Source organism: Ambystoma mexicanum, chromosome 7q (assembly GCF_040938575.1).
Source record: "Ambystoma mexicanum isolate Mex_15411 chromosome 7q, UKY_AmexF1_1, whole genome shotgun sequence".
Classification (NCBI taxonomy): Eukaryota; Metazoa; Chordata; class Amphibia; order Caudata; family Ambystomatidae; genus Ambystoma; species Ambystoma mexicanum.
In genome coordinates, this window is record NC_090941.1 from 942,414,892 (window position 1) to 942,427,207 (window position 12,316).

The window sequence follows — 12,316 nt, forward strand, 5'->3', positions numbered from 1 at the left end:
CTGTAGAAAGACATGCCTTACCTTCAAGCAGACTGATCACCTTGGCTACTTGAGGACTTTAGGGAGTCCCAGCAACGCCCTATCTCAGAAGCATTTTTCAGAGACTGGCAGGGCTCTGCCGACTGTGTAGCCCCGGCCCACTTAAACCCCTGCTGGAAGCATGTATAAAACCCCGAAAATCAACTATATACATTTGAAATATTCCTTTAAGGGGCAACTAGTGACAAGACCTTTTGCATATTCGCGTTTGGGTGTCATTTACCATCACACTGGTACTGGGCAGATTATTGTGCACTCTCACAGTAAGATAAGCACATTGTGTGCATCACTTCGTCATGAAAGGTCACTGATTTTAATTGCGAATTCTCAGAAGAAGCACCTCCGGGTTTCTTCATCCTTTGTGATAGAGAAGAGGGCGTCTTATTCGTACCTATAAGTAAAACAGCTAAGAATATTCATTTGGTCTCAATGTGTTTTTTTTTGCCGCGCTGCTGACTTATACAAGTGCCATAATAGAGGGGAGTGTGGGGTCTTCTCTGAAGCCGCTCCACCGGGAGCAGGTGCCTCCTTTGAAGAGCGCTCGGGCGCAGAAGGCGCAGATCGGCGCGTGTTTGTGTCTTTAAGAGCTTTCGCTCGCCGCTCGCGGGCAGGCTGTGGGTGTGGTGTGCGTGAAGCCGTGCCTGGGAAACAGAGGAGCAGTTTCCTGCTTCCAGCGGCAGCTGGGGGCTGAAAGTGTCAGACTGGAGCAGATAGTGGCCAGCCACTCTGACAGGAGAGCTCTGTGCGTAAAAATAAAACACTGATAAAAAAAAGGCATCCCCTCGGATCGGCACAGTGAGCGCGCTGTGCTGACGAGCCGGGCGAGACACACATAGAGGGTCCAGTTTGGCTCCGATACTGGCTGCATCGGGTGAGCAGCAGGAGAGGCTGCTGTGTGGAGCTGCATGGCTGGATTGTTGCAGGGTTGCCACTGAACGTGGACCATTTGGTTGCCCCCAACGTGTTGCCGGATGCCCCTCGGTTGGAGGGGTTAGCAGTACGCACCACGGAGCCTGGAACCATGAGCGGGGGAGAGGTGATCTGCGCGGGGTGGCTGCGAAAGTCCCCCCCGGAGAAAAAGTTGCGAAGATACGTAAGTAGTGATGCGTGCCCCGTTTCGGAGCTTTTTCTTTGAACTTCTTCTCATGTGTGGACCCTGCAGACGGGCAGTGGGCTTTACTCCCTGATGTGTAGCACGCGTAAAAGAGTGTCTTGTGGTGGTCTCGCACAGGGCGCGTCCCCCTCTCTACTCAGTCATTGTTGCCTTTGCCTGGGTCCCCCGCTCTGTGTGCACGGGGGGATGTGTTGGTGAAGCGCTCAGCGCGCCTCCTGCCCTGTAACCAGAAAACAAAGAGGCGGCGGCCTACACCTGCCACAGGTGCCGCGCCTCTGCGAGGGGAGGTAAACAAGGAGGCGGCGCGTGCGAGGGCGCCTGAATACACAGCGCGCGCTGCGTGCATCCCTCAATAGTGCAAACAGCGTGCACTGGTGCACACTGGCAGCCTCAGCGATACAGTGAACCTGCGCGCGCAAGACTTCACAATGAACACGAGCAGCCTTCATAATACACACACACCACGGAGTATACAGTCTTGACCATGCACCGTGTACACACCGGCACACTTCACAACACAGTCACGCATAACTCTACACCGGCCTTATGTATGCATTCCCCCTCACTGTACAGTGTGCAACAGCAGCATTCCCAATACACACATCATTCCGTGCACAGCTGTGACAGTGCACCCAGGGCTCAGTGGCACCATACAGTCTTGAGTGTGTTGGGGCACAACAACAACGTTCACAGGACACAAATCCCTCGGTGTACAACGGTAGAACGCACGCGCATTGCTGTTCCCAACTATGGGCCCGAGTCATGGATTTGTTTGCAGGGTTCAAAGTGACTTTGCACTGCCGACACAAACCCAGATTCATGGAACTGTGCAAAGTGTATTTTTGCAGGGCACAGTCATTGTGTACAGCAAAAAGGACGCTGTACTGACTTTGTACTGCAAAAATACACTTTGCACGGTTGCAGGAATTAGGCAAGCGTGCAAAACATTACATGCATCTGGTCCTATATGCGGTCTTCACTACACACAGCCATCGGTGTACAACACTTCACAACGCCCACGTCGCTTCGTTTACAGCTCAACAACTCAACCGTGGCACTGGCAATACGCGCAGCCTTGTACACACCCACACAGCAGCTTCTCATGCCCCTGCCCGGTCCCCCAGTTACTGACTGCAACAACACGTGGGAACATTACACAAAGTTCACAACATGTATTCGTACTTTTATTCATCGAGTAGGTATGTGTGCGCCCATGCGCTAAAGACAATGCGTTGTGTACAGCTAACACGTGTGTTGCGCGCTGCTCGATGTATTTGCATTGCAAACAGCCCGGATAGCCATGTGTTTACCAACGCTTGGCCCAATACAGACAGACAACTGGTGTGTGAGCAGCCCCTGCCCAGCTCTCGCTGTGTGTGTACCCCATCCTCAGATCCGCCAATTTGGTGCTGGGGTTTGTTTTCTCTCCTTTTGCCCAGCTGGTGTCCCCTGTCACTCCCCTGGGCTCCTCTGCAACTTACACAGGAGTTTTATCGACTGTTTGAGTGGACGGCTATCTGATCTCTGTGCAGCGAGCGGTTATAAATAACCGAGGACAGGGAGGAAGGGGGAGGCGGTGGCAGAGCCTGGGGAAGCAGGCACAACAATGAGATGAACACGAGCAGGGCGTGGAGAGGGAGGACGAGCCCAGGAAGAGGAGGAGAGGGTGGACAACACTGGGACGAGGAGCCTAGGCAGGGCGCAGAGAGGGAGGACAGCAATGGAAGGACATAGGCAGGGCGTGGAGAGGGAGGACGAGACTAGGAAGAGGAGGAGAGGGTGGACAACACTGGGACGAGGAGCCTAGGCAGGGCGTGGAGAGGGAGGACAACAATAGAAGGACATAGGCAGGACGAGGAGAGGGAGGACAACAATAGAAGGACATAGGCAGGGTGTGGACAGGGAGGACGAGACAAGGAAGAGGAGGAGCGGGTGGACAACACTGGGACGAGGAGCCTAGGCAGGGCGTGGAGTGTGAGGACAACAATGGAAGGACATAGGCAGGGCGTGGAGAGGGAGGACGAGCGCAGGAAGAGGAGGAGAGGGTGAACAACACTGGGACGAGGAGCCTAGGCAGGGCGCAGAGAGGGAGGACAGCAATGGAAGGACATAGGCAGGGCGTGGAGAGGGTGGACAACACTGGGACGAGGAGCCTAGGCAGGGCGTGGAGAGGGAGGACAACAATAGAAGGACATAGGCAGGACGAGGAGAGGGAGGACAACAATAGAAGGACATAGGCAGGGTGTGGACAGGGAGGACGAGACAAGGAAGAGGAGGAGCGGGTGGACAACACTGGGACGAGGAGCCTAGGCAGGGCGTGGAGTGTGAGGACAACAATGGAAGGACATAGGCAGGGCGTGGAGAGGGAGGACGAGACTAGGAAGAGGAGGAGAGGGTGGACAACACTGGGACGAGGAGCCTAGGCAGGGCGTGGAGTGTGAGGACAACAATGGAAGGACATAGGCAGGGCGTGGAGAGGGAGGACAACAATAGAAGGATATTGGCAGGGCGTGGAGTGGGAAGACAACAATGGAAGCACATAGGCAGGGCGTGGAGAGGGAGGACAACAATGGAAGGACATACGCAGGGCGTGGAGAGGGAGGACAACAATGGAAGCACATAGGCAGGGCGTGGAGAGGGAGGACAATAGAAGGATATTGGCAGGGCGTGGAGAGGGAGGACAAAGAAGGATATTGGCAGGGCGTGGAGAGGAAGGACAATAGAAGGATATTGGCAGGGCGTGGAGAGGGAGGACAACAATGGAAGCACATAGGCAGGACGTGGAGAGGCAGGACAACAATGGAAGCACATAGGCAGGGCGTGGAGTGGGAGGACCACAATGGAAGCACATAGGACGTGGAGAGGGAGGACAACAATGGAAGGACATAGGCAGGGCCTGGAGAGGGAGGACAATGGAAGGATATTGGCAGGGCGTGGAGAGGGAGGACAACAATGGAAGGACATAGGCAGGACGTGGAGAGGGAGGACAACAATGGAAGGACATAGGCAGGACGTGGAGAGGGAGGACAACAATAGAAGGACATAGGCCAGACGTGGAGAGGGAGAACAACAATGGAAGAAGCATAGGCCGTAAGTGGAGAAGGAGGACAACAATAGAAGCACAAAGGCTGGGCATGGAGTGGGAGGGCAATAATAAAAGCATATATGCAGGGTGTGGAAAGGGAGGACAACAATGGAAGGACATAGGTAGGGCGTGGAGAGGGAGGACAATAATGGAAGAAGCATAGGCCGAATGTGGAGAGGGAGGACAACAATGGAAGAAGCATAGGCCGAACTTGGAGAGGGAGGACAACAATGGAAGGACATAGGCAGGGCGAGGAGAGGGAGGACAACAATAGAAGGACATAGGTAGGGCGGGGAGAGGGAGGACAACAATAGAAGGACATAGGCAGGACGTGGAGTGGGAGGACAACAATGGAAGGACACAAGCAAGGCGTGGGGAGGGAGAACAACAATAGAAGCACATAGGCAGAGCGTGGAGAGGGAAGATAACAATGGAAGGACATAGGCAGGACGTGGAGTAGGACAACAACAATGGAAGAACATAGACAGCGGGTGGAGAGGGAGGACAACAATGGGAAGAGGGGCATAGGCAGTGCATGAAAAAGGGGAACAACCCTGACGAGAGGAGGATAGGCAGGGTGTGGAAACGGAGGACAATACTGGGAAGTGGAGTATAGGCTGGGCGTGTAGCGATGAGGTCAACAATCGTAGAAGTATTTCCAGGGCATGAAGGGGGAGGACAACAATGAGAAGTGGGGCACATATAGGGCACAGAGAGCAAGGACAACATTGGTAAGAGAAGTATAGACAAGACACAAAGAGGAAAGACAGCACACAGACGGACATAAGCAGGGAGCAGTGCGGGCGGACAGCACAGGGAGAAGAAGCATAAGCAGGGACATTGGGTGAAAGGCAGCATAGGGCAACACATAGGCAGGGTGTGGCGAGGACAATACTGGGATAAGAAGTATAAGCAGGCCATGAATAGTTGGGACAACAAGGGGAAAAGGAGTATCGACAGGGAGTGGAAAGTGAGAATATAGGGAAGGGACTAGCCAGGGCGTGGACAGGCAGGATAGCAGGAAGATGGCATTGGCAAGGGTGGAGAAGCAGATTAACGGAACAATGGCATTGTCAGGGTGTGGAGAGGCAGAGCAATAATGGGACATGAAACATAGGCGGCCCTTGGAAGAGCAGCCAGACAATGCTAGAGATGCACTGAAAGAGTTTCTAGAGGCAGGACATCAGTGGCTAGAGAAGGTAGGACACCAGTGGGTGGAGAGGGTAGGACACCAGTGGGTGGCGAAGGTACGACACCAGTGGGTGGAGAGGGTTGGACACCAGTGGGTGGAGAGGGTTGGACACCAGTGGGTGGAGAAGGTAAGACACCAGTGGGTGGAGAGGGTAGGACACCAGTGGGTGGAGAAGGTACGACACCAGTGGGTGGAGAGGGTAGGACATCAGTGGCTAGAGAAGGTAAGACAACAGTGGGTGGAGAGGGTAGGACACCAGTGGGTGGAGCAGGTAGGATAACAGTGGGTGGAGAAGGCAGCACATCAGTGACTAGAGAAGGTAGGACACCAGTGGGTGGAGAGGGTAGGACACCAGTGGGTGGAGAAGGTAGGACAACAGTGGGTGGAGCATAATTAGGCCTTGGAGAAGTGTGGGCATTATTGGAAGGAGAGCACATGAAGTGCTTGGAGAAGTGTGGGTATTAGTGGGGCACACAGGCAGTGCTTGAAGAGATGAGGGCAGTATTGACCAGCACAGGCCTGGTTTGGTCCATCATAGCTAGAGGACCACAGGCAATGATTGTGAGGGGTCAGAGTTTGGGGCGGAGCACAGTCAAGTCTTGGAGATACATTAGCATTGTTAATTTAGCGCATCCAGTACTATGGAGGCTTGCTTATTGGCAGAGGAGCACATCTAGAGCTTGAAGGGGCGTGGTTATTGCTAGAAGAGAACATGAAGTGCTATGAGAGGCACTGTTATTTGAAGAGTACATACAGTGCTTGACGCGTGATTATTGTTGAAGCACATACAGTGCTTGAAGGGGCGTGGTTAATGCCAGAGAACATACAGTCCTTGAAGGGGCGTGGTTAATGCCAGAGAACATACAGTCCTTTAAGGGGCGTGGTTATTGGTGGAGGAGACATGCAATGCTTGATGGGGCATGGTTATTGATAGATGAGTACATACAGGGCTTGAAGGGACATGGTTAATGCTAGAGAACATACAGTCCTTGAAGGGGCGTGGTTATTGCTAGAGCAGCACATTTAGACCTATGAGAGGCGCTGTTGGTGGAAGAGTACATACAGTGCTCGAAACGTGGTTATTGGTGAAGCACATACAGTGCTTAAAGGGGCGTGGTTATTGGTGGCGGAGAACATGCAGTGCTTGAAGGGGCGTGGTTATTGCTAGAGGAGCATATACAGTGTTATGAGATGCACAGTTATTGGTAGAGGAGCGCATACAGTGCTTGAAGAGATCAGGGTGCCATTTGGAGAGGCCACGTGCTCTGAAGGAGGAGAGGGAGCCTGCAGGTGGTGCCTATTGCTTAGACTAGTGTATGGAAAGGAAAGGTCAATGTCGACTGGTCTGAAGATTTGCATATGTTTCCCAGCTCGCCCTGTGCACACTTGAATTTCATCTGCAACACAAGCAAATGCCAAACCCCTCTATACAGCGGCCGCATTGGTCCTAGACCCCGCTATACAGCGGTCGCATTGGTCCTAGAGCTTTTTTGAATAATGTCCGTCAATAGTTTACTGTCTACAATAGTTTGCTTGAATTTTTCCTCTGCACCGTCTACCCATGGGTACGTTGTATTGTGACTTCCTGGCTGTGTTCTGTGTGGTCTCAGTTATGTATATAACCAGTATTCGTTGTTTTGTTTTAGGTCACTGATAGCATTGACTTTACATTGCCTACATCCGCAACCAAACTGTATTTAGATATTTGGCCGAAATATGTACAATTAGCCACCTCGATGGTCCTCCTTTCATCAATCTTTCAAAGATTAAAGGCTGAGTAGACCCTGTGATCTGCGGGTTTACCCACTGGGTTTCTTGTTCCTATGGGGAACAGGCAACATCCTATCACGGGTGTGTAGCAAATCGTGCTGCACATGATCTAGTAAACAAGGGCATGTGGCAGACCTTCCATTGGTGAAACCTGTAGCTCTTGACTGGGCAGACTCCGCCTTTCACCTTTCTGGGGCCAAATCAATCAATGAGTGCCTTTCAACCGAGCTAGTAACACCTGTTATTAACAGTGCTACACAAGTCAACATGTGTGATAGCAAATGCTAATGGCAAGCGGTTCTTATCTTTGGGCCAGTGGCCCGGGTTTCCATGGTCGTGTTCCAGCCTAGGTTTGTACAACATAGCCGTTGGCTAGTGATAATTGACTCTTGGCGAGTAAGAAATGATGTGCTCTGTGTGTAGAATTGAGGTGGCAATAATAATAATGGCCAGATCTGAGCAACCCCCTTAACTCTGCCCCCACCCCTGACACATCATGCCCGCCTCGACCACAGGTTGGAGGTATCCTCCTTATATCTGGTCCCTGGACCTCACACTCTTCGCACCTCCATGCCAATTCTCACCAATACAATAGACTTTATGTGGTAGTCATGACACGGTCCCCCGAGCCGCATGCTCATCAACCCTCCATCTCGACTTCTGCATCCACACCAAGTGTAATTGACCCTCTTTGAATCTGGATCGTGTGTCCCGGCCTCCGCGCACCTTCAAGATGATGGTCCTCAACCTACTAGATCTGAATATCCGCCTCTAACCTGCTTCCTGAGTCACCTCCTATCGACTGTCATTAGAGGGATCAAAAGCCATCGTGGGTCTTGGGGTGTACAACCTACCAGACCTTCATGTGCCCCAGCTCCTCACAGACGAACTAAACATGGGTTACTTGATCTGCCTGTGCCCAGAACCCATGCCAAGGCACCAGATTGTAGTTAACATTACGTGCTTGAATGGAGTACCACAACTCTTCATGGTGATTGCTGTCAAAGCACAAGGTCTGATTTAACCAACTTGAATCTGGGTTCCCCGTCTAGGAGATGTCCAGGAGTTCTCCAGACCCACACAGACATCTTGGAGGGGTTCCCTTCCTGAGCCCACCCAGGGGTGGACTGGGAACCAAAAGAGGCCCTGGAAATAATGTTCAAAGTGGCCCCTTATTACATATTTTCAGCAAGCTGAACCCTTTCTCCACGGGAACAATTGGAAATACCACCCAAAAGAGGCCCAGGGTGCAGAGGCCTACCGGGAAATGTCCACAGTTAAGTATGGGTTAGTCCCCCGCTGAGCCCACCCTCTGAGGGCTGCACTAGATCCTGACCTGGAATAGGGGGGGGGTTCATTGGAGGCTTGCAAGGCTGCCTCCTGTTTAGGTCAAACATCCTAAGAGACTTTAGACCTCTGCTGGAGGAAGTGAATAAAGGGCAAATCTGCCCAGTCCAGAGATCATCGCCAGGTCTAATGAGACCTTACTCATGGTAGCCTGGTGACAGGTGAACTAGGAGTTCACAGTTTGTGTTAACCGATCTTACCCTGTTAACCGTCCCCTGTTGTACTGTCTACCTGTGTTCAGCCCTTTGTACATATTTTTTCCTTTTCCCCCCTCTGTACCCCACTAAGCGCATTGAAGCAACCCTCTTCCCCCTGGCGCTATATAAAACTATAAAATACATTCAACTAAAGATGCCTTATGTTATGTTAATGGACATTTGTGTAGCGCCTTTCACCATGGGTTTGGTCCCAGCCCGCATATAGGTTGAACGCCCTCAGGGACTGGCGCTCCAGGTCATTGGAGAGAGTCAGAGCAGTATATAGTGCACCTGTGCAGTTAGACCGAATTGTTCGTGGGGTTAGCTGCATTCTAATGCCGGAAGTAGTGTGCAGGGTATGTGAGGCAGGTAGTATGTGGGCAGTGGTCTGCAATGTTTTAAATGTATATGTCCCTATTTATTGGGGAGTGATAGAAGCGGATTCCCTTATGACTTCTGTTCATTTCAGAGAGAAAAAACGGGGGTTCTTCGCGGAGCTGCACCCGATTGCTTCCTATTGGAAAAGTGAGGCGCCAGTGCCGGGTTTAGTAAACGCTGTCTGACCTTGTGGGCGAGGCGCCGCGGTGAAGGTATGCATACATTGTCTCAGGCGGGGTAAGCTGCAGTTCGCTTGGCGAGCATTGCCTGCTGTGGGAGGGCGCCGCAAGCGAGAACCCCCACTCCGCACTGCTCCCCCCAGTGTTCAGCGCCCATGGGCTCACGCCTCTCGCTCGTCCCTGCACGCTCTGCCTCTTCAGCCTGCAGTGTGTGTGTGTGTGTAGTGTGTACACTGATCGGCTGCTGCGGAGAAAGAGCCGGCACTGCGGAGGAGGGACACACCCAGCTCGCAGCACGTGCACGCCTGGGGAAAATGAATCCCGGACACAGTGCGCTGGTGGGGGGCGGGCCGGGGATGACTGCGCTGAGAAGTCGTGCCTCAAGCAGCACGGGGCCGACCTGCAGACGGGACACCAATGTATTCCAAGGAGCGCCGCCTTGCATTCCTGCGTCCACTTATGTTTTTACAAATGTCAGCAATCGGGCTTAGCTCACTTTGGACCTGCTTGTGACATACTGCCCCATTTTGATTTTCTTTCCTGCTGGTATTATTTGGAGGGTGTGCTTAAGTGCTACTTTTGGGCTTGGACCCCTATGCCTTTTCCTTCCTCGCAGCAGCTTGTGTTTGTGCCCACCCGTGTCTGATTGGGCAGGGCTGGCAGGTTCTCCGCTGCCTGGCAGTAGTGCGGCTAATTGGGTTATGTAGAGGTTCTAATGTTTGAAATATATGAATGGGGGAATCCGTGATCCCTAGGGAAATGCAAAACTACTGGCTTTGCAGCTGCTGAAGGTTTTTTTTTTTTTAAAATGGCAAATTATAGTGATTCCACTTGTTGAGATTAGTGGCTTTAAAATAGAGCTAATATGATTATGGAAGACCTAGGAAAACCAAAAAGAAGAGCAACATAAGAGGAAAGACTCTTGTATAATCTGGGGGTGGCCTGGATCATAGCCGGGCTAACCCCCACGGAGGCCCGCTAGTAAGACAATCCAACATACAAGTTTAGCATCATAATAATTTGAGAGGACAATTTTTGATTGGAAAAAACATCCCATTTTTTTGGGAGTCAACATAATGGGTGGTGCCAGCCTTGCTCTGTGTACTAGGCCTAAAACACTCACCCGATGGCCGTTTGCCATTCCCCTATTCCACACCCGGTTCACCAGTACTTCGGACTAAAGTCCTACCAGGTGACGTTGTCACTAATGGCCTTTATTCCTTAGCGGCGACGACATCCTTAGGTTATTTTTACTACCAGGCCAGTAAGTCTCCCACACCGTTGCATGGAACGAATAGCCCCGGGTCCACTGCATTCAGTTGTCGAGGAGTCTCAACTGTCCGTAAGGGTGTCAGTGCTCGTCTATCCCCAACCTGCCTCGTGCAGCCAGCGGATCATACGCTTGCATCCGCAGCGTGACTCCTCTCCCCGGCTAGGACCAACCAGTAACTCTGCCACGCTTTCCCGGGCCCCCACCTACTTCAGATCTTATACTCATGCACATACGCTCACCATGGCTGCTTACGCACCTCCTGCCTTTTTTCTTTAGAGCTGTGAGCACATCCCAGAGGAAACCTCATGCCCTTTGTTACAACGCATTCCTGCCTTAAAAGTGGCCACCCACCAGCCATGAAAACAGTCACTCCATCTAATAGTCAACTAACGGGAGATCCCAGTATCCCTATTACCGCTCAACAGGCTGTGAGCCATTTCTTCCAGGTGGCCCTTTGCCATTCCTGATCATCCACTGCCGGGGACAACTGTCTCCCGGTCTTGCCTACTTCCAGGTGGCCCTTTGCCATTCCCGTTCATCCACCAACTGCCCCTATGGTCAGAGTGCCCATCGAACAACCCCGGCCCCTATCGCCCTAGGTTATCATTCCTCCTCAGCTGGGATCCCCCGCCCGCCCGTCCTTCCCTTTCCTGTCGAACCCTACCACTTCCAGCAATGCTGAAGTCATTCCTTTGTCCCAAGAGCTGTCCCGAGAAATCTCCCTTTTGCGGGCTCCATGTCACATTACAAAGCATCCTGACCCAACGCCGAGCATGGCATATGAACGCGGGCCGCAGCCATTTGCCATTCATTTTAGTTTTGTCACACACCCTCAAGAACCTAATGCAGCTAAGCTAGAACATGGACCGAAATCCTGGCACGAGCGTGCGCTCCCAGAGGTCACAGAGCATCTGGTCCACATCACCAGCTGCCACCATTCGGTCTTGGGCTGCACCTTGTTTTCCAAGCTTACCGCTAGTCCTTCCGCAACAATACGCATCTCTTACCTGGGGGTTGCATTACACAGTTTCCTTGGACCATGTGGCTATCCTAATGCAACATGCTATCGCAGCACACATTGATGTGGCAGCCTCCACGAAATACGTACATTCACCCAGGGGTGTTGTTAGGTCTGGGAACGTTTTGGGGCTACCCTAATAGCGGAATTGTCAGGACTCGGGGCTAGCTAGCCTTTTGGTTGTAGACCCTGAGATTCTATCCGAGGTTATAACCAAAAGACTCAGGGCTATAGCCCCTAAGCCCCCCCCCCGACCCCTAGCAACGCCTCTGCATTCACCCCATTTTGTTGTTGACATAACAGACAACATTAGCTTGAATTCTGTTTCATTCGGGAGGTTAGGGCTCTGCATTGTGGCAGAATGGTGCAACATTGGCACGGCTGTAGAGCGCAGACTAGCTTGTCCCTCAGTTTGTCATTAGGGCTCACAGACTTCGGCTATTTAACGTTGGGGTAGCGGACATCGCGCAATATTACGTCAAACATACAGCGGCAGGACGGAATGTATATTCCCACATGTAAATAGTGGCAAGCCCGTTATTTGTTATGTTCGATTTCTATTTTCTGGGTATTATGCCTTTGGAAGGCTTTGTAGTAGGATTCCTTGCATGTTGGCTGGGTTTACAGCCAGATGTTCCCTAGAAGTGGTGCAGGGCTTGGTGTTAATGAAGGACATATTGATGCAGGTGTTATGGCAGCAAGAGTGCTTAGCACCTAGTCTCGG

At 52.1% G+C, this 12,316-nt stretch overlaps 1 protein-coding gene across 1 annotated transcript in view; it reads left to right on the forward strand.

Annotated features, from left to right (window-relative positions):
- Positions 1-685: 685 nt before the first annotated feature.
- The window catches only part of GAB2 (GRB2 associated binding protein 2), a 700,601-nt gene continuing 688,970 nt past the window's right edge, over positions 686-12,316 (forward strand). Inside the window, exon 1 of the mRNA XM_069639931.1 lies at positions 686-1,132. Coding sequence (XP_069496032.1) covers positions 1,061-1,132 — 72 coding nt within the window. The 5' untranslated portion in view covers positions 686-1,060. The remainder of the gene's footprint in view (positions 1,133-12,316) is intronic.